This window comes from Lithobates pipiens, unplaced genomic scaffold, assembly GCF_037356315.1.
Source record: "Lithobates pipiens isolate NorthernLeopardFrog02 unplaced genomic scaffold, aLitPip1_a1.2 Scaffold_8, whole genome shotgun sequence".
NCBI classification, from domain to species: Eukaryota; Metazoa; Chordata; class Amphibia; order Anura; family Ranidae; genus Lithobates; species Lithobates pipiens.
In genome coordinates this window covers 82905401-82927611 of record NW_027507903.1, presented here as the reverse complement: position 1 = coordinate 82927611, position 22211 = coordinate 82905401, and the positions used below count along the sequence as shown (strand labels likewise).

The window sequence follows — 22211 nt, the reverse complement described above, 5'->3', positions numbered from 1 at the left end:
GTCAGACTGATGCCGAAGTCTAATTTAGACAATTGTACCCAAACCAAACTGCAGTTCAGGCATAACTTTAACTTTGAAAAACGCCGCCGCTACATATTATTTATGCACTGCCCACTTTCGGGATATTAAATGATAAAATTAATAAGTGACTTCTGTGTACTAAGCTAGGACTCATATCTCTGGAGAGGTTGTTGTATTTTAGTGCCCAAGTACTCAGTCTAAGTTACATGCCAATTGGTATGCAATTGCACTGCGTGTTGGCAGATTGCATGCAGATTGTACGCCAACAGATATGCCAGACGGAGATCTGCCTGTGTGGTGGCTCAGCAGAACAGTCTGTGGACAAACTGTTGGGTGGTGGCAGGCTATCGTTTATTGTGTGTCTGGTGGGTGGACAATGGGAAGAGTGATTAACACTGGGGTTCAAGCTTGCAGGTTAGCTGGAGGAACCCTAGAAGCGTGTGCTAATTGCTAGACTGCTCCCCAATCCTTAGAGTACACCAGATTGTATGTAAGATTTGTATCTGCCCATGTGTGGTCAGCTAGCTGGATTGGAGTCTCCCTCTAGTGGTGGCCAAAGGTAGTGCAGGCTGTGAAAGTACCACATCCAGTCTTACATGCTCAGTATAAGTTCCCCCCTATTCCCTTAGTTCCTCATATACCCGAGTCATGGAACGCATGTCACGGTTAGCTAGTAGTAGTTGCCATGGGCGGGCGTAATCCGTGACAATAGTCTTTTCAGGTTTATTTGACAATAATTTACAGCATCATGTTGTACATGCTTGGAGCTTGTGCCTTTTTGATAAGCAAAGCTCTGACACTTCTACGTAAATCCCTCCCTTCTCCCCACATTCCTACTGGCTGGTTACTATGATGGGTTGGCTTACTGGCCAACAGAAAATAGGTGGACAACCTTCTGCACTGCTAGGAAGTGAGCACAACCTGGCATTCATGCAAAGCAGGTACTGATTTTTGTTGTCTAAAAGTTACAAAGCTTCTTCAAGGGCTGTTTTCATCAGTGACAAGGAATACATATTAAAGCCAGGTTTCAACACTTCAAAATGTGGATAAGTCCAAGAACTTACTCTTAGCATTATGTTAGCCTACCGCAGGCAGATTAGATTCTAATGTGCTGGTCAATAAGTTCACTTAAACTTAATAAAAGTATAAACTTAAATAACAAAATATTTTCAATAAAAAAAGTTTAAGAAAGTCCTTCTCTACAGAGGGGATGCAAGTACCAGGCACTTTCCCAATGCCTGTAATTGTGCTGTCATCTGTACATATCAGAGTGGCATTATACCTTGTAATTGCTATGATGGACAGCGTAAACAGCCTGCATTTATTTTAGAGAGCCTCCAACAACGGCTGATCAAGGAAACTGCTGATGACAGGGGAGAGCCAGGCTGCTGTACTGGTATTTTCATTTTTTTAAATACTGCAGATTAATAGTTTTACATAGTCTCGCCTTATATGCAACTGTGAGGCAGAAAAAAAGAAGCCACAACTGTGTAGTAGAGGCTAACATTACACCTTGGATCTCTGGCAAACAGCAAACATCCGGGACATCGTTTTCAATTCTTGGCCCAGGGCTGTTTACAGAATAGTTTTCAAAATTTATGAATTTGATATGGAATGTTTTTGTTTTCAAAATGTTTGGTCTTTTTCTTCTTTATATAGACCCCCCCCCCCCCCCCCCCCAGTTGAATGGCAATTACTCAATCATTTTTTGATAAATACCAAAGATTTGGGGGGGGGGGGGGGTTTGGGAGGAACACACACATTTGACTTTGTTAAAAAAAATTGTAAATACATTTCTCTTCATAAATGTAGGCCAAATGTTTTCTGTTACATTTCTTTGGTTAAAATAACCCAAATTAGTATACAGCTGTGCTCATAAGTTTACACTTGCAGAATTTATGATTTCTTGGCCATTTTTTTTTTTTTAGAGAGAATATGAATAACAAACTTTTTTCACTCATGGTTAGTGTTAGGCTGAAGCCATTTATTATCAATCAACTGTGTTTACACTTTTTAAATCGTAATCACAACAGAAACTACTCCTACTACTAATGACCATGGTCAAAAGTTTACATACCTCAGTTCTTAAAGTTCCACCCAAAAATTGAACTTTCACTTTAAGTGCAGGTGGACCCCTGACATGCCACATTTGGCATGTCATTTTTTGGGGGAGGAGCGGGTACCGCTTTTACAGGCATCTAGTTCCCACTTCCTCTGCTGGAAAAAAAAAAGATCCTCTCCACCCTCCCTCCCTGCAGTCTTCTGGGACATGTCACAGGTTCCAGAAGATTGCCCGGCCATTCTCAGAGCGGCTCGCACATGCGCAGTGCGTGCCCAGATGTGAAGCCACAGCCGGGGGCCCACAGTTAGAATGCCGGCACCGCAGAGAGGAGGGGAAGAGGAGCAAGGCTTCCTGCACCCACATCGCTGGAGCGTGGGACAGGTGAGTGTCTGATTATTAAAAGTCAGCAGCTACACTTTTTGTAGCTGCCGACTTTTAAATGGGTGGAACTTCACTTTAATACCATGTATTGCCCCCTTTACATTAATGACAGCTTGAAGTCTTTTGTGGTATTTGTGGATGAGGCTCATTATCTTCTCAGATGTTAAAGCTGCCCATTCCTCTTGGCAAAAAGCCTCCAGTTCCTTCAATTCTTGGACTGTCTTGCATGAACTGCACGTTTGAGATCTCCCCAGAGTGACTCAATGATAATGAGGTCAGGAGACTGAGATAGCCACTCCAGAACCTTCACTTTATTCTGCTGTAGCCAATGACAGGTCGACTTGGCCTTGTGTTTTGGATCATTGTCATGTTGGAATGTCTGAGTACGTCTCAAGTGCAGCTTCCTGGCTGATGAATGCAAATGTTCCTCCAGTATTTTTTGATAACTTACTGCGTTCATCTTGCCATCAATTTTGACCAAATTTCCTGTGCCTTTGTAGCTCACATATCCCTAAAACATCAGCGATCCACCTCCGTGTTTCACAATAGGAATGGTGTACCTTTCATCATAGGCCTTGTTGACTCTCTCCAAATATAGTGTTTATGGTTGTTGCCAAAAAGCTCAATTTTGGTCTTATCACTCCAAATGACTTTGTGCCAGAAGGTTTGAGGCTTGTGTCTGTGCTGTTTGGTGTATTGTTGTTCTACCTGACCGAGATTGGGTTTCAACAGAACCCCTCATTTTCCACTTCTTGATTAGAGTTTGAACACTGCTGATTGGCATTCTCAATTCCTTGGATATCTTTTTATATCCTTTTTCTGTTTTATACAGTTCAACTACCTTTTCCCACAGATTCTTTGACAATTCTTTTGCTTTCCCCACGACTCCGAATCCAGAAATGTCAGTGCAGCACTGGATGAGAGAAGTAAGAGTCTGACAGGAGTCCAGAAACTCATTGACCTTTTATACACAAACACTAATTACAAGCAAACAGATCACAGATGAGGATGGTTACCGTTAATAGCCATTCAAACCCCTTTGTGTCAACTTGTGTGCATGTTACTGTTGTGATTAAGATTTAAAAAGCGTAAACAGTTGATTGATAATAAATGGCTTGAGCCAAACACTAACCATGAGTGATATACATATTCTCTGAAAAATAGTCAAGAAATCATAAATTATGCCAGGGTATGTAAACTTATGAGCATAACTGTATGTTATTTAGTCTGCGTGAAAGTTAGAGAGTCTACAAATTATGGTATATATTTTTACATACTGTCAGAGTGTACTGCTCAGGTGATCAAGATTTTTTCCCCACTATGATTGCTTATTACAGTGATGATTACTGTATAAGCAATCATTTATGCTTTGAGCTGCATCCATTCATGTGTCATTGGCCACAGCTATCACATGGTACAGGATCACTGTGATTGGCCCTTTACCATGTGATCACTGTGACCATTTACAGAGATCACAATAGTACACAATGAATGGCTATGAATGTATGCCATTGTGTACACGACATGGTACCAAGGCTGGTCCTGTACAATGATCTGTGGTCACAGAATGTGCTACCCCCCCTAGGGTGCGTGATTGGGAGGACGCAATCTGAAGTCCACCCAGATAATAGTGCTCCTGCCCAGCCGTATTATAAAGGCTGAATGGGAGGTGGTTAAACACCACCAAAAGTAGCCCCTGTCTGTTTTAAAGCATGATATATAACTCTAGTACTACACTGAGAACTGAAAAAGGGGGTGTAAAAGGTTGTTATTGAGTTGGATATAAAAAGAAATGATAGCCAGGTAACTAGGAGGTCAGCCTGGGGAAGGGCTTATATTAATACAAGTGTCAGAGTACTATTCCTCTACCTCTATAAACAACACAGTAGGAACACCACTGTCTGCACAAGGTGATGTATCTAAGTCAGAAACTGTGGATTCTATTGGTGATGGTGTGACTTCCTTATAGTCTTTGCCTATGCAAACAAAATATACACATGCCTTCATTTTTTTTTTTTTTTTTAGGACAGAATCAGGGGAACTCAGCTAGCCAGAAAAAAAAAAACATCAAGACAAAGACCAAGAAAGCCAACACCAAATGAAATTAAATGTTGTTAACCTTTCCTCTCACACACTTACAAGTGACAAAACTAAGGTATTATCGATGGGTCTAACTTTCTGTCCAGACCCTGATTTTGACAAATTGAGGTCAATTTGCCAGTTTATTGACTCTAGAAAACACATACCGCACATTTCACCACAAACATTTGTGAATTGTAGGATCCCAAGAATAGTTTACCTGTAACTGTGCCCCCTGGCTTGAATGAAGCCCTTTAACTTTAAGCCCCTCCTCCAGGGCTTTACATTTGAAGGCTTTGAAAAAGATCTTTAAATTTTCTAGAACATACAAGACAAACCGTAGTAACTTATGGGTCTATGCATCGTATCAGTGTGTGGCTCTTATATATGACCTGGATGTGATCAAGATGATATAATTGGATGCCAAATTGTACCTGAATTTCCTGTTTTATGTAAATATCCTTTGTGTCATTTTAAGATTTAATGATGCCATTGTTCGTTCTTAGTCTAAGGGGATTCCTGTTCACCCATCCTATGTTTGATCAGCATCTGTCTCCATATAACACACATTTAAACACGCTGTGCGTGGGTGCCTCCAGACACACACAGGCTCCCTGGCACTTCCTGGTGATGTGGGGGCCAGTTTAATTATGGCCGCTATTTGTGCATTGGCAAGCTGGTGCGTGCGCACCTGATGACGTATGTCATCCTTGGGCGATGTGGCCTCTTCTGGTGTGTCGGTGCCTCCCTGCCATCATTGCACACCGCCTGTGTCCCAGGCCCGGGGACTGCCTGGGACACACAGCCTCCCATGCCCCCTGAAACCACACAGCAGGAGCAATTTGCTTTACTTTTCCTTTCCCCCCTTTCTCCCCCTGTACAGAGGTGGGGAGGAAGAGTTCAGGGCACAACCTCATATAGAAGTGGGATTCCCAACATACACATAGTGGCTTCCATCCCCAGACACTACCATCTCCACACTGCTTGGTATCATCACCTGATGCAAGTACAGATTACTCTACTCCTTCCATTGCGTAGGACTATTACCTGGGTCTTAAGTTCTGTTTCTATACTCCATTACTATGCCATCCCGCAGTTGATCCCCAGTAGCCATTCATGTTTGTGTGTAGGGCTGTGGCAGACACAGGAATTGACGTCCCATGGCTAATTTTCATATTTATATATTTTTTTTTTCCTCGAATTGGTGTAACCCTTTATACATTTAACTTATGTTTAGACACATGGCCAGGTTGTTCCCTCCTATTCTCTGGCAGTCCTTGCAGGCTCCGGCGCTATGGCAATCCAGGCATCTATTTGCCCCTTCCCTCCTATTCCCATCCTTTTCCACCGGCCGATACGATGTGGCGGGACACGTCCAAGGGTTATTTGCACATTGTGAGTATTATATAAATATGCCATGATCTATTTCCTTGCATCTGTGATCTATACTTACTGTATAAATGTTGAACAGTACATGCACTTATGTTTGTACTTCTAGATTATTGTACCCTGCTCTGTTCTCCCCTGAAGAAAGAATTTTGTATATTCTGAAACATGTTGAGATCTCTCCTGTGACAACTATCTACGGCTAGGTCATATACCTTACAGGACCCGCCGGGTGTTCCAGGTGTTTGAGCCTCAGAGTTACATATCAGTATAATGTGCTGTTGTCATTTTTATTTTAAAATGTACTCAATTTGATTGCAAATCTTTGGATCATGTTTTTATTGTTTGTGAATAAAGTTTGCCGATTTTAGTCTATTGCACATCTATACTGTCTCTATAGCTGCCTTCAAAGTCCCAACAGGGGTTACATTTTTTGTTTTTTCATTGGCATAGTGGCAGGAATTATATACTCACCGTATTAATAAAAGTGGACTTACAGTATTCCAAGTTTTACAATTCATAATGCTGAAAGGTCTGCTTATTTGCCACCTGTTCCCGCCATCTAGGGACAATTGCATTTTGAATAGACAGTTATAGCAAGCCTGTCATTTTAAAAAGTAAAAGTCCTGCCCTAAAATCAAATACTTGCTCATAAGTAATTGCTATGATCTATGAGAGTCATAAAAGTGTTTTCTGTCCATAACTTGCATTCTAATTTCACATTTGCCTTTCCGGATAATTGTTGTGCATGATTCCCCTGTTTAAAGAGTGTAACGTCTATGCAGCCAATCCGGTCACTTTCATTGGACAGAGGGAAGGACTTGGCTTCACAGTCGTACAACAAACTTAGATTGTTTTTCTGGTACAAAGCTTCAAGAAACAATTTTTTTTGGTTTCTCTGCAACAAAAACATGCATACATTTTCATCCAGGTACAGTTCCCAAGGTATTACGGACATTGCACTGATCCAGATACACTGACTATATTAATAGGAGTCAGTGAAGAGTCAACTGCAGAGTTCGAAGTAAATAGGAACTACAAGCATACAATTTCTCCATAAATGAGATAAGGGGTCCATCATATCAGGACACTAGCAAAAAAATTAAGGTCTCGAAGTGGGGTGGGGTTTTAGGGGTACGCTCAAGGGGGCACACGTCCAAAAACTTTGCCAGTGTCCAATAACCTGAAGGTAGCAGCCTATAACTCAGGGTCTATGAATATCCAGTTTGTGTCCTGTACTGTAAAATTTAGATACATATATACGCATTAATCAAGATTAAAAGATAATACAGGAGGAATGTTAACATTTCTACCGTCATCAATCTTGTGAATGTTAAGCCAAACACAGACCTCACATCAGTTATTAAGCTTTATGAACAGCTGCCATAGTATATAATGGACTACCTGTTTCCCTGCAAGGAGACACATTATATAGCGTGGCAGAGAGCAGATACATGGTCAGCCAAGAAGACTTCAGAAAGTAAGAAGCTGCCTTGTCTGATGTAGACCCAAGTACTTAGAACTGGATATTCATAAGATCTGAGGTCTCTGTTTGAGCATATATATTTTTTTCTGTTTCAATATTTTTCTTTATTTAAATAGGAATAAATTTACATCTAAGTAGACAGTCATGAGATGATTGCATATCTAAATGACATAATAATGTTATATACACATTTAAATAAAAAATATTGTACAGAAGGGGCGATTTCATGTGTCTATAAAGTCATTAAGGTGTTAAAAATTTATTCAACAACCACAATTGTCTCTTTATTGAATTTTCATGGATTGTTATTCGACCTAGTGTATACCATACTGTAGTAATAGGCTTCTTGTAAAAGAGAAAAGGGGATAAAGAGGAGTAGCTTGGTGAGGGAGCGCTACAGAGGAATAGGGATTGGGGGTGATAGAATGTGGGAATGACCAACTCTCCAAGATCTGGTTTTGGGGCACGCTTCCTGTTCACATCATAAAACTGTAGCTTATCCACTTTAGCCAGCCTTGCCTCAGAGTTAGTTGCCTGAGGCTTATTTTGTTTAAAGAAGAAGAAAATATATATTTATTTTATTTTTTTTAAAGAAGGAGGAAGCAACAGGAGGGAATTGAGATTTGGCTTTTTGAAAGTGCAATACTCCTTTAGCAGAAGACATTTAAAATTACTTTGGTAAAATTAAAATAAAATTTCCAATAAACCAAATTTAAAAAAGATGGCACATTTATTGCTACATAAATGTTATATACATATTGTGTTTCTGTTACACTGACAGAAAAAAATTTGAACTTCTTGCTGCTGGTTGAAAGTTATCAACAATACGTTGAATTTGACACAGGGTACAAATCTGCAATAGACCAACAATGAAAATTGTAGAACAAGATGATCAGCAATTCATCTTGGACAAGTAGCTCTTACAATACTCCATAGGTACTACACGGTATGCTAGGACCCTACTATGTTCTTAAAATGCTATTGTAAATTTTTGATATTAATGAACAGGTTACGGTAAATAACCCTACATTTTTACTACCTAATATAGTAAAATAAAGTAAGAAACTTTTTACTGAAAACTTTTTCGATTTCAAAAATCTAGAAAGAGTAATATTTAGAATTCAAGAAATTTTCTTACAAGATTATTGTATAAAAGACTAACTACAGTGAAAAATAAGCCAAATGTTTTTTCTTTCTATTTTATGAAGGAAAGCTTCTGGGCATACTGCAAAGTCTAACATAGCGAAACAAAAAATTAAAAAAAAAAAAAAAAAAAAAAAAAAAGAGAAAAAGAAAAAAAAAAAAAAAAAGAGGAAAAAAAGGAGCAAAGAAGAAAAAAGGCCAGGCAGTGGCATGTGATCCACTCTCGCATATCAAAAGCAACAATGTCTGTTTAGATGATAAATACTGAAATAAAGAACAAGGCCACAGATCTAGTCCCATAATGCCAGATACAAATATAAGTAAAAGGTTATATCTAATAACTTATAGTTATTCATGTTGTAAGGGACCAATAAAATATGTTTTCCCATCAAAAAGAAAAAATATTTTGTTCTGTGCAGTTTTCTGATACATTTGGAACATTTTTTGTTCAAACCAGGATCCAGCTCTGATTTCTCTTGTCCATGGTCACTGCAGTGGAAGACTGTATACATGGAAGTTTGGAAGGGACTGACACAGTTTGAAAATATATCATATCATAACATAATGGATCAGAGATTCCGCTAAAACTGCTGGCTTTTTTCCGTTGATTACATTCTATTCCTTCTCGTCAGGTTTTAACTTTAGAATTTGTGTTTAAATGGTGACCATTGCTCTTAGGTTTCATTGTACATTTAGATTTGTTCATGCATCGGGCCATGGTAAATTTACCATATTCACTGCCTGAAAAAATCCTATCTGTACTATACATTTGTGCTTACTTACAGCTAACACCTTGGTGTCCTACAGGTAGAAGATACTGCATGGGACACGAAGATGGTCTGATATGTTACATTAACCCTTTCAGATTACAGTTCAGTTTCATCGTGAAGTTTAGGGATTGCTTAATTCATCAGTAAAACAAATATTCCAGAAAAATACGGTGGAAAATCACTTAGGAAGCCGCTAAATCTCAGCACTGCTCCAGTCTTAATCTTCACTAAGACAGTAAATTAGTCAAAGTATGGATCTTGAGGCTACCTATGACCACAACTGTTCAGATTATCAGAGAACAAAAAAAAAAAGAAAAAAAAGAAAAAAGAAAGCTATACCAAGGAATATTTTCCTGTGGAAGGAAAACACTATGTATATGGCAAAAGGAGCGGAAATGACATAAAAATCCATTTCCCTTCCTTCTTTAAGACACTAATAGGTATGCTGGGAATGCTAAAGGGTCACAGGTTGCCACTGTTTGTATTCTCTATATGAGAACAGTTCTAACAAATGCTGGCATCAACTGAAATCTTTACCACTTTCAGCCCAACTTTTCCCTTTTTTATATGTAGACCTTTACAACAGTTCCTTAATAAATAAAATTTGTAGATACAATGCATTTGTCAATTCAGTTTAGGCACAAGGCAGCTTCCACGATGTGTGGAGATAGTAGGACAGTCTGATTGTGCAGGAACGACACACTGAAACAGTAAGATATGTTCACATGTGGGCTGAATACGAGCAGATTTCAACTTCTGATGCAGATGTTCCACATTTGCTTTCATCAGATGTCATCATGCGTGTTGGGCATCTTGATTCAAGTCCCCCCAAAACTCTTATTTTTCTCCTTATCCTGTCAGATTTGTGTCGTTGATATGCTAGTTTATGTGTCCTTGTGATGAGAACACCCTCTATATATCCTATCCATTGTGTGGGAGTCCTGAAAGAGAAGAAAGATCAATATAAATATTATCAAAGTGTTAAATAAATAAAAAATTATATATTAATATTAATTTGTTTTTTCACAGCTTAACAAGTTACTAAAGTTGAAGATACTCTTTAGCCTCCTCCACTTCAACTTTTGGCACGTTATATTTATGGAGAGGGAGCGGGCTGCCTAGTTTTCACAGGTACCTGCTCCCACAGTGATCTGAGCAGAAGTTTGCTCCCCCACCCTGCCCACAACCTTCTAGGACATATCACAGGTCCTAGGAGGCTGCAGGACTATTCGCAGGATGCAGCCTGGCCTGCGCATGCATAGTGAGAAGCCAGCAGTAAAGCCACAAAAAGTCAAACCGCCTTCTCCTGGTAATATGGCGGCGCCGGGAGCATGAAGACCAGCAATGCTCTGGCCTGGGGAAGGACAGCGCTGGATCCCTGGACAGGTGATTATTTATTAAAAGTCAATAGCTACAATTTTTGTAGCTGCTGAATTTTAAATTTTGGAAACCTGGCTGAAGGACTGCTTTAAAAACTTTCAGAGTAAGCCATAAAATCAATCCTGCAACTAACAAGCAACAATTCAAACATATCACACAATAAGTTTGTCATGAGAGAAACATAGGGCTCGTCATTGCTTGCCATCTATGGAAATGCATTTCAGCTGGGTCTTGTGCCCACTCGCTAACTTTAATACTACTTTAATGTCACTGATTCAGGTCAGCTAATCAAAAGCATTAAAGGCAGTCAAGTATGGCAGTCAAGCAACTATAATTTTCAGAAGAGCCCTAGAAACAGCATAGTCCAAATAAACATAACAGTTTATTGCAAATTTATGATAGTTAAAGTGGTTCTAAAGGCAGAAGGGCTTTGTATCTTTATTCATTCTAAGCATGAAGGTAAAAAACCGTCTGTGTGCAGCCACCTTAACAGACCTTACCTGAGCTCCCTCTGATCCAGTGATGTTCATGATAGCCTCGGCTGTCCCCGAACTCTCCAACCTCATTAGCTGGGACAGCAATGGGAGCCCATTGGCTATCACTGTTGTCAATCACAGCCAGTGAGCCAATGAGGAGAGAGCATAGCACAGTGGCTCAGAAGCAAGCACGCAGCAGTGCCCCCAGGGCAAGCAGCTTTCTTTGGGGGCACTGCTCAAGGGGAAGGAGCCAGGAGCACTGGCGGGGGGACCCAAAAAGAGGAGGATCAGAGCAGCTCTGTGCAAAACAACTGCACGGAACAGGTAAGTATAACATATTTGGTATTAAAAAAAAAACAAAGCTTTAATAACACTTTAAGCAGTTTCACAAAAATTTCATGAGACATCATCTTAATACTAAGTTGGAGTGAATGCTGGCAAGATTTTGAGCACCTAGCTTTCCCAGGAGGCAGTGGTGAGGCAAGGTGTCATTATTCACTCCACACGAAAGGGTCAGAAGCAAAGGCTTTTTTTATTTTTTATTAGCATTTAAAAAAAAAAAGCCTTTCAAAATAAAAATTCTATTTGTATTTTGGGGTGCATGATATAAGAGTATAATGGACCTATCATTTTTATCAGTTTAAAGTGAATCTGAACTGGTGTAAAACATTTCTACCTGTTAGCTTTCAAATCAAACGATCTTGGATCAAAGACCTTAGCTGTACACAAGTGCTTGACTATTTCTCAGGTCAAGATTAAGCCCTAACCCTACCTGGTATTTAGTCAGACTCCCTGCCACTCCACTGTCAATTGGCAGAGCCGCTGCTGCCCAAAGTTATTCTGGCATTTGACGGTTAAATGAAAGCAGGGATGACTTTAAACTTTGGCAAATGCTGTTGGCGTATATACAGCCTATGATCCAAGGGAGCTCTATTGAGAACAATTTTAAGACTAACAGAGCCACTTGAAGACACAAAAAAAACACCTGCACTTCACTGAGGTTATGCAGTTTAGACAACAATCAGGACAGAAAGTCAGTTCACCCAGCAACTTTGCGGAGCCTATTAATGATGCAGCAGAGTCCCAGGATAAACCATCTCCCCCACTTTCTTTACAGCTGTATTATTTTTATAACAAAATATTTCATTTTAGGTTGGTTGCAATGTCTGTTAAGCTGTTAATTTACATTAGATGAGAAGTCACACATTTAGCTGTATTTTCATTACTAGCAAAACACATGGTTTGCAAGTGGTTCTGCTCACACCAATATACTGCATTAAGCTGTGGTAGGTAAAAAAAAAAAAAAATAAAAGTATATATATATATATATATATATATATATATATATATATATATATATAATATATATATATAAAGCAAAAAGTATTTCTCTATGCCACTTTGCAAGCCCCAAAAGTATCCAACTCACCCATTGTGCACATCTTTTTGCTCCTATACAAGTCTTTTTAATAAAGTGTTCTAAAGCTAAAATCATCATTTTTAAACGTGTGTCGGGGACACCAGGAATCGTTAAGTTTCTCTCAGCAATTACAGAGTTCAAACAAACCAAAACAAAAGCTGACACACTGTACTAAGCATCCATTGCATTGCTTACCTGGCTGATGGTTTACATATGACCCATAGGGTTGGTAGTATCAGTAAGTCCAGGATGTGCTCCCGGATGTGCTCCCGGATGTGTATTTGGGGGTTCTGCCGATACGGCAGAAACTTTTTCTTCTTCCCTTCTTTTAAGGCAGGCTGCTTTGGGATTGAGGTTCCTCTCTGTAATAAAGAACATATTACATAAACTTTTACTAATTGTCATTTAGAAAACACAGAATATACAATATAACTCAAATTGATTCAAATTCAATAAACAGACTCTTAAAGCAAAAAACTGAAAATAACACAGATTATTATTATTATTTTTTGCAGGTAAAAAAATGTGCATTTATAATTTGTTTTTGTTAGAAATCTGCAAAGCATTGGGTGTAACGCCACGGTCCTGCAGACTGTCCATGTAGCTGTCTGCCTGTACCCCTGATATGGGCAGTCAGTTAGTAAATGACAAGAAGCTCAGTGAACTACGTAGAGCCGTAAAGGCTGTCGTTACTTGTAGTTCATTGATTCACAGGGATCGGTCAATAAATGACACGGTCATGTGAATGGACGCCTGCACAGCTGCGCTCTCTTTGAATAGTGTGCAGAGAAGATCCCCAGCTTGCTGTCACAAGAAGGGGGGGGGGGGTCGGGGGGAGAGGGGTCTCACACTGAACATGTTATATCTTAAAACCTAAATATGGGTGTAACATGTTCAGAAATGTGAACTTATCTTTCCATTTTTATGTTTACATCGTTCATGTTTTGATTCGGAATGACAGTTTAACACATCTAGTGTAAAGGAATAATAAAAAAGGGGTTGAACTAAAGGCCTAACTTACTAAAGTTTGATACACAGCTTTATATATATTTATACACACATGTACACTTTACATGTAAATATGAAATATTACATATGAATATTTACTGAATGTAGCAAGCGATTGATAATTCTAAAGTTAAAGCTGCAGCTTGTGCCTTTTCTTTTTTTTTTTTTACCTCGACGGCAGAAGAGATCAGATTACACAGCCTGTTGATTGACTCGGGAGCAGGGTGGATTTTATTTTATCAAGTTTATTTAAATCACTAGTAAAAAGGCTTGATTTAAAATCATAATTTTAAGGCTACTTTCACACTGAGGCACTTTACAAGTGCCACTACTGTCACTCCAGTGTGAAAGCCTGAGTGCTTTCACACAGGAGCGGTGCACTTACGGGGCGTGCAAAAAAAGTCCTGCAACAACATCTTTGCAGCGCTTTTTAAGAAATCAACCCTTTGGCCGCTAGCGGGGTTAAAAGCGCCTCTAAAATGATAGCTAAAACTAACGACACTTTACCGCAGACACCCCCATGACTCAGTGTGAAAGTGCCCTTAAAGGGCAACTGTCATCTCTGTCCTGCAGTGGCTCTTCCTCTGACCCGTTGTTGATTTACCAACAGTCTTATTCACTTTAATGGGAAGGCTGGTGATGGGGCAGTGACACAACTAGGTGAGGGATGTGGAGGCGGATGAGTGGATGCCCACTAACAGGCACTGCCCTGATGGATCTCAAATGACAGGTACTTTTTAAATGTAAGGACTTATTCTTGCTGGTAGTTAGAATCTTTAATATTTGCAAACAACATGAAGGTTTCCCATTTAGAATAAGCTGTCAGGTTAGTAAAACAGCAATATCAGAACTGATTACAGTTTGTAGTGTACATAGATTTGCAAATCAATGGCATAAAGGAATATTTCAGAATTTTTGTTTTATCTCATGGTTACTGTAACGTGTGAATGCATCAATGCAGTCATGTTATCTCAACTTGCAGGGCTTGGATTCATTGAATGAGTTTACCAAAAATTGTAATAATGCAGAATATACTGCTACATAACTATGCTTCATTTCATGCTAAATAAACTAAATTATTAATGTATCTTAAATAGAAAACTACCTTTAGATTTTTACTCCAAAGGCATTTTATTAAAATAAATTTGATTAAAAAAAAATAATAAAAAAAAAATCCTATTTAAATAAAAAAATTATAGATTTTTATCCAGCCTGCTCAGGAGGGTCATATTCCCTTGGAATATTATATTTGGTGGAGAACTGTCCGGTTTAGTCAGTAAAGCTGGCTTTACATGGATCAAAATTCAGCCAGTTCAGCGGGGATCGGCTAAATTTTGGTGCAAGCAATACAAATATAAAAAGAAGAAAAAAAAATCACTCCAAGTCAAAACCAGCAATGCACTTAAAGTTGTACAAAACCCCACAAGTATATTTTATTACGTTGTAACAGCAATGGACTAACCTCTGACTTGCTGCTCTAGATTAAGAATAACGGCTACAGCCTGATGAAGAATTAGCAGTTTTGTCTGTGGTTTTTCACTCTTTAGATGTAACTGGCACATGCGCCCAAGCTCTTTAAAGGCTTCGTTTATGTCTCTAACACGCAAACGTTCTCTTGCGTTGTTTGCCATTCTCCTCTCCCTCTCTCTCTCGAGCTTCTGTTCTGGATTTAAATCCTCGTCTTCATTAATACTGCTGGAATACATGAAAAATATTTATAGTTATGGGGAATTAAAATGTTTTTTTTTTTTTCAAAGTAATACACAGATTTTGAACAGCAGTTAAAATACATGACTTTAATCAGGAATCGATGGCTACCATTTCATTCTCTGTGCCATCTAGCCGAGTACATAATAATAACATTCGCAAAGCAACATTACACCAGTCCAGATGGTGACTTCAGAGAATGCTAATTTAAATTTTTAATAGAATTTACAATGTATTAATTATGTTTCCTTGTAGTCAGGCAGTCTTCTTAATAACCCTACTGGGAGCCTCAGCAGCTTGTGCAAGCTTTCCTCTTCACAAACTAAGCACATCTATGGTTGTCTGCAAGTCCGCAAGGGAAACTGTTTGATTCATCTTCATCTTCCATGAAACATACTTCTCTGCCTAGAAAGTGTCCGTGTGCTTTTAAAGGAGCAGGCTAGAACAAGGCTCCCCTTGTTAATTAAAAACAGTTTGGTGAAAAAATCTAACTCATTTTGGCTATGTACTCATTTCAGCATTCTAATGTTATTTAGTTACAAAAATGCTATTAAGACTACATCAGTAAGGTCAATTTTAGATACCTTGTCCTCCCTCTAGAACCTTTCAGGTCACTCTGTGATCCTTCATCATCTGATTTCATGTCATCTGACGAGCCATGATCGTGAAGATTCTCATCTTTATCTTTATGCTCTGACTTTACTTCTATAAGGGAAGACAATACAGTCTGGCTTGACAATCCACCGGGCAATGCTGTAACAAAAAAATAAATAAACTCATTAGTAAAACATCCTGTAGTGGGTTATGCTGTAGGTAATCTAGCAGCAAAGCATACAAAAAAATAAAACATACATAAGTTCAAATGAAATACAACAAACTTTATTTAAAAAACCAAGATCAAGGTATCTTAATACTGGTCTTTAATGAAGAATAAGGCTGGCTACACTTTATAAAATTTTTCTTTAGATTTACCAAAACCATATGATAGGAAGTCAAACCTAAACACTTTAAATTTGTATGCAATCAGGCAGGCCCTTGCACTACATAGTTGAAGGTAAATCTAACAGAAATGGAAGAAAACTGTATAATGTATGGCCAACATAAATGTTCACATTTTGCATGTCAGGAAAGAAACACAAGTGTGTCATAAAACATACCACCTTAAGCTGAGAACACGTGATCCCAATATCAGCCAGTTGGTTTAGCAGAAACTGGCCAACATTCGGACAATGTGTACAGCTGCCTGTTTGACAGAAGCTGGTCTCATGACTGGCTTGCGTCTAATGGTTATGCTGTAGAACCAGCATCTGACCAGTAGCTGATCAGTGCTCACAACCAATGGCTGTATCAGAGCAAACAATCCTATATAGGACTCCTCTACACAAGTGCTCTTTGGTGCAGGATCCCTGTAATAAACCTACTAATCAGCATCAACTCAGTCTCAACTTGTACACAATGTAGACAGAAAAGAGACATACAAAAAGCACATGAACAGGACACATGAAGACTAATCTCTTCCAAAAATGATCTAATTACAGTATACACATCATTGTACAGTGGTGAAAGTTTTAGGCCCCATTCACACCTGTGCAATTGGAATGTTCACCAGAAGCACTTCAATGCTCGACTCTAGGATTGCCATTATATTCAAGGCTCCCCATTCACATCATGTCACTTGAAGCTCATTGCTCAAAAAAGTACGAGGTTCTTTTGTGGCAGTTGTGGGTTTTGTTCCCAACAGACTTCAATAGGAAGGCCTGAAAAAGGTTTGTAACGTGTGTTTTCTTGTCTAGTAATTGGCCTTCAATCAAAAAGCTCAGTCTGAAACATGCCCCAAAACACCTATACAAACTCCCAAAGATGCTCACCCCAAGTGTGAATGGGGTCTTATACTTTGTCTCAATGTATTTTAGGGTTTATGGGGAGCTTTATCTACAACACAATTTGTTGTTCTTAAGTAAGTTTGCCATTAAGTGATTACAACCAAGATGGAGCTGTAGTAATACCTAACATGAGAACTTTTTTCATGGTATGTGGGTGCTAAGATTGGTTATAATTATGTGTATATATGTTACCTCTATAATTGTCTTGGGTTTTATGGTTTATTTCTGTGCTTGCAGCAGAGACTGTGCTGGACAGAGCTGAATGATCACTGTTTAAGCTCACTGCATCTTCTCTCTGATTTCCCAACTAAAACAGACAACAGATACAAAATATTATAAAGCAGAAAGTATCCTGTGATTGAAGAATATGCACAATACTTCATGCCTGCAAAAAACCAAACCAGTATCAGAGGATATTTAACAAAAATAGACATTTTTGAGGAGTGATGTAAACAAAACATCCAGCTGTGCTTTTCAATGGCCACAATACAAAAGTCAGTATTTAACATTCCGTTGCTTCACAATGACGTTGTTCATCATTAAACACATTACAAAATCAACATGTATTCAAATCTCCACAGCAAACACAATCTGAGCTCCCGCAGCCATTTAATGGCAATTTAGAGTTCTTATCTTTTTTTTTTGCTTTTCCGATTCAGGGTGATTTGAAATTAACAGAATGTACAACAGGCAAAGGTTGATAGATTCTGGATACAATTTTCAATCTATTTCTGGTTTTGGATTTTGTTTCTGAATATAATGTTCACAAAATATGTGCTCTACAAATGATTCTGTATACTAGAATAATATTTGATTAGTGTGCTCATATTATCGGACTACACCAAGTAACTTATTCATAAAGCTATCACTATCACACCATGCAGTAAACTGGATCCCAACCAGTGGTAATAGGCAGGTTCATGGGTTAAAGGCAATTTTTAACTAATGTTTTGAAGTTTGAGCAAATACTGTATAAAATGGAATATTTCAGTAAATGACAGAAAACTGCTTGGAAAACATCCAGCATAATAGGGCACTGGTAGTAAACATACCATAGTGTACTTGTGATAAGTTGACCCTCAAGAGGTACTTGGTAAAAGCAGATTTATATAATAGAAGTAGATTAACAAAGTAGATGCAGATGATATAACTGCACCCCCTAACAAGAAACCTAGAGCTTTTCTGCTTCAAATGAATAGAAAATGCATAACAGTTTTCTTTGGACATTATTTTACTGGCAGAGAAAATGGTACACCTGTGAAGTGCCATAATCACTGCAAACAGAGGTTACAGACAATCCAAAACCATTTAACTGGATATATTTTAAAGGTAGCTGATGAGAATTGCCAAGTAGGTATGCCATCAATACAATATTTCAAGTCAGAAGTATTAGCCTGTTAGGCTTGCATTGTATTGCTAATTCTGAAATTAATAAACAGTTAGAGGTAGAAGTTACATCAGACCGATATAGACATTTAGGGTTAAAACTATAACTAATATTTATACAATAGTGTTATATCCTGCCCAAAAAGTGAGTATTACATGTGGCATACATATAAATTGCTTGAATGCTGTTGCTTTTTCTAATTTTTACCCTTAAGCCTGGTACACAGGGGTCAAATAGCCACCAGTAATGGCTGGTTCAACAGAAACTTTGCCGGCTTCCATTGAAGAGGCATGCTGGAAAACCAGCAGCTGATTGGCATCTGATCTGTCCTGATGGCGGGGGTGGGGAGGTGGACAGTCCCCCTGTCAGAACACAATAGCTCAGTGGAGAGATCAGTGTACTAGCAACACAAATCGATAGCTCTGCAGGAGTGATTCCCCCCATCCACCCATTTTTAGTTAAAAATAAATAAATAAAATAAAAAAGGTCTGGCCTACCTATGCAACTGGAATGAAGTTTAACGTGGCTGAAAGTTTTGGGGAATAGCCTACATGCAATGTTTTGCAGGTTAAACCATATCTCTTCAAACAAAAGTTAGCTTTAGGTAAACTTAATTTAAACCCCTTTTTTGAATGCTGGCACATTTTAAATCTTTTAAATATACAATCATTACACTACAAACACAATAACAGACGCTTTCATAAAGTTTAGTTTAAAAAGCAATTATAAAGCCCAACACTCTGCCTTGCTCTTTTTATGATTGGCTAAAAAACGATTCTGCTTTGTATGGGTTAAGAGGAAGGTCATATGTCTCGTCCCTTCCTTGACAAATTTACCTGTGTGCGCAAGACCCCTTTCACACCAAGCCGTCAGCGGTAAAACTGTGCTTTACTGTCATTTTAGCGGCGCTATTCGGCCGCTAGCGGGGTGGTTTTAACCCCCTGCTAGAGCCCAAAAAGGGGTTATCGCAGTGCTGCCCCATTGATTTCAATGGGGAGCAGTGGTGGAGGAGCGGTGAGTTCAGTGCTCCTTCACCGCTCCAAAGAAGCTGCTGGCAGGACTTTTTCTGATGCCCTGCCAGCGCACAACTCCAGTGTGAAAGCCCTAGGGCTTTCACACTGGAGTGAATGGAGACGCTTTTTTCAGGTGCTATTTTTTAGCGATGTCTAAAACTGCAGGGGATTCTAATTCACAGACTACTCACACGATAGTAGCAAATTATTTATAAAACTTGAAGTTGGCAGTCTCTAGCATGCCTCAGGTCAGCAGCAAACAATATAAAATAATAATATTCCATATTTATCTGACTATAAATCTCAAAAAAATATATAAAACTCGATTTTTTTTAGGCTTGAACATATTTAAGAACATTAAAAATGTTATACATTTTCTTTAATACTAGTCAAATCTAGATTTGTACTCTATTCCCCCAATGCCCATGTTTGCATTTAAGATGGCAACCCTAGCTGTAAAATAATAATTGTTTACATACAATTGCACACAAAAAGAGAAAGTGTGTCACCAGTAAATTAAAATCTTAAAGAAGCAGTATAAAAGCTTATAAAAGCATTTTTTTTAAAAAACACGTTAAAAACCAATGACCTTTCTAGGGGGTTCATTTATATTTACATTGTTAATCTTCCCATCACGTCATCTCACCCAGGAGCATGCAATTCAAGCTTAATCAAATTAGCACCAACTTCCTTTCAGCCCATCTGTAATCCGATTCCATTTGCAAATGTTTCTAGCATGTTTCCTGAAGAATGTAACTTTCACAGTCAGTGTTGTCCTTTTTAACTTGTGCTGAGCCTCTGCTTTGTTCTACTCTTTCAACGCCTCTAGTGTCAATCTCGCTTGCAAATGCTTGCCGAGGTGCACAATACCCAAAGGGTTAAAGCCATTAAGATGGCAATGTCCACACACAACAGGTGTACAAACAGTTCTTTGTCTCCACAGAGTGGCCTTCTCAGCATGGCCTGATAGGATGGAGTTTTAATTGTACGGCTCATTAGCATACAGCTGACAGTCTGCTGTTTGAGTTCAGGACTGTTGCTTAAGCCAAACTTGTCTACATTTCAATAATTACAGAGACTTCAACCCTCAATAAAACCAGGCTGCAACTAATGGACTACATTGGTCTTTTTTTTTTTTTTAAGTTTTTTTGTTTAAAGAACCTACCAGCACAAATGACCAAACTGTAATGTGTGAACTTGTCTAATGAGCTCCTTCACATGAGCCAGGGAGCAAATGACAAGTGTTAATTCTGAAGGATTCTTTTCCTGACAGTGCTCAGTCAGGGCAAATGCACTGGATGTAAACTTTTCCAGCAGGTATAGCACAACATTGTCATTAATGTAACTTTACAAAAACAACAATAATGTGAGCTAAATGCTTTGAAAAAAGCTTAATACCCTGCAATATTCAAGGCACAGAACATAAGCTACAATGGTAGCCATGATTATCTAATATCCATCTACAAACAATGTTAACTGCCTACTATTAGCTACAAAAGGAAAAACAACGAGAAAGCTCTGAGCTTTAACAGAAAAAGTGGCAGATGAAATATAGGCAATCAGCAAAAATCATCTGTTCCAAAAATCAACAACCTGTATTAAAAAGAGAAGTATGGGATTTCCCCCATTCATACTTACCTAGGTATATGCAGCACTGGTCCCCCAGCGCCTCTACACTGAGAACAGAGCGATCGAACATCACCAATGGCTCTGTTCTCACAGCTCCCCGAGCAGAGAGCTGCAGACTGTCAGTCAGCAGCTCTCCTCTCTGCTCCCTCCTTGCTCACTGAAGCACTGAGCTACGGAGGGGCGGGAGCAGCCATCTCAGGCTCTTTGGGGCTCGCTGAGAGGCTGAGATGGGTGTTAGTCGGGGGACCTGGCGGATCCAGACTTTATTTTTGCCTGAACTGATTTCTGTGACGTCAGCAGAGAGCGGATTTCAGACAGGTCTCTACTGAAAATGGGTCACAGGAGTGCAAAATGAATTGTACTCCTGTGATCCATAGGAGGAGTACAGCAAAACAAGCTTTGGCTGGACTTCTTCTTTAACTAATACAATTCTTGAGCCTACAAAACTATCCTAAAATTAAAAGTGAAAGTTCAGTCAAAATCTGACTAAGTCCAAATCTACTCCCACCCCCATTCTAAGCCTATTCTAACTCTGTAAAGAAAAGATCTGTATGTTACCTATTCTGAGGTCGCTATGGTCCGGTCATTTGATCTCTTCAGAGGCGGTCTGTGTAGAGGATGGATCACGACAATGGCTGAAAATTTCTAGATCACTATGGGGCATTCATTGTCGGCTGTCCCTCCTCTATACTGGAGCCGCTGCTGACAGCTGATCATGGACCCAGACCACAGTGGCTTCAGAATAGTTAAGTATAAACATCTTTTCTTTACAGGGTTAGACAGAATAGGCTTAGAGTGGGAGTAAGTTTAGCCTTAGATTAGAACTTCCACTTTAAGTGATTCTTATCCTGCGCAAGAACAAGCAACTGAAATAAAATCTGACAACTTAACTTTAAATAAGATTGTTTTCCTAAATGAATTATATAAGGGGGGGGGGGGGGGTTCTCCTCTAAATGCAATCTAATGTAGAGATTAAGAGA

General features: G+C 38.9%; 1 protein-coding gene across 10 annotated transcripts in view; it reads right to left on the bottom strand.

The window, feature by feature from the left end:
• Positions 1-8126: 8126 nt before the first annotated feature.
• TCF12 (transcription factor 12) overlaps positions 8127-22211 on the bottom strand; it is a 270092-nt gene continuing 256007 nt past the window's right edge. For 8 of the 10 annotated variants that reach the window (XM_077470134.1, XM_077470135.1, XM_077470139.1 and 5 more), the window contains 5 exons: positions 17395-17509; positions 15904-16072; positions 15075-15307; positions 12800-12966; positions 8127-10269 (listed from right to left, as the gene is read on the bottom strand). In XM_077470134.1, the coding sequence (XP_077326260.1) occupies positions 12812-12966; positions 15075-15307; positions 15904-16072; positions 17395-17509 (672 nt within the window). In that variant the 3' untranslated portion in view covers positions 8127-10269; positions 12800-12811. The remainder of the gene's footprint in view (positions 10270-12799; positions 12967-15074; positions 15308-15903; positions 16073-17394; positions 17510-22211) is intronic. The other 2 variants (XM_077470136.1, XM_077470143.1) reach the window with 1 other exon arrangement.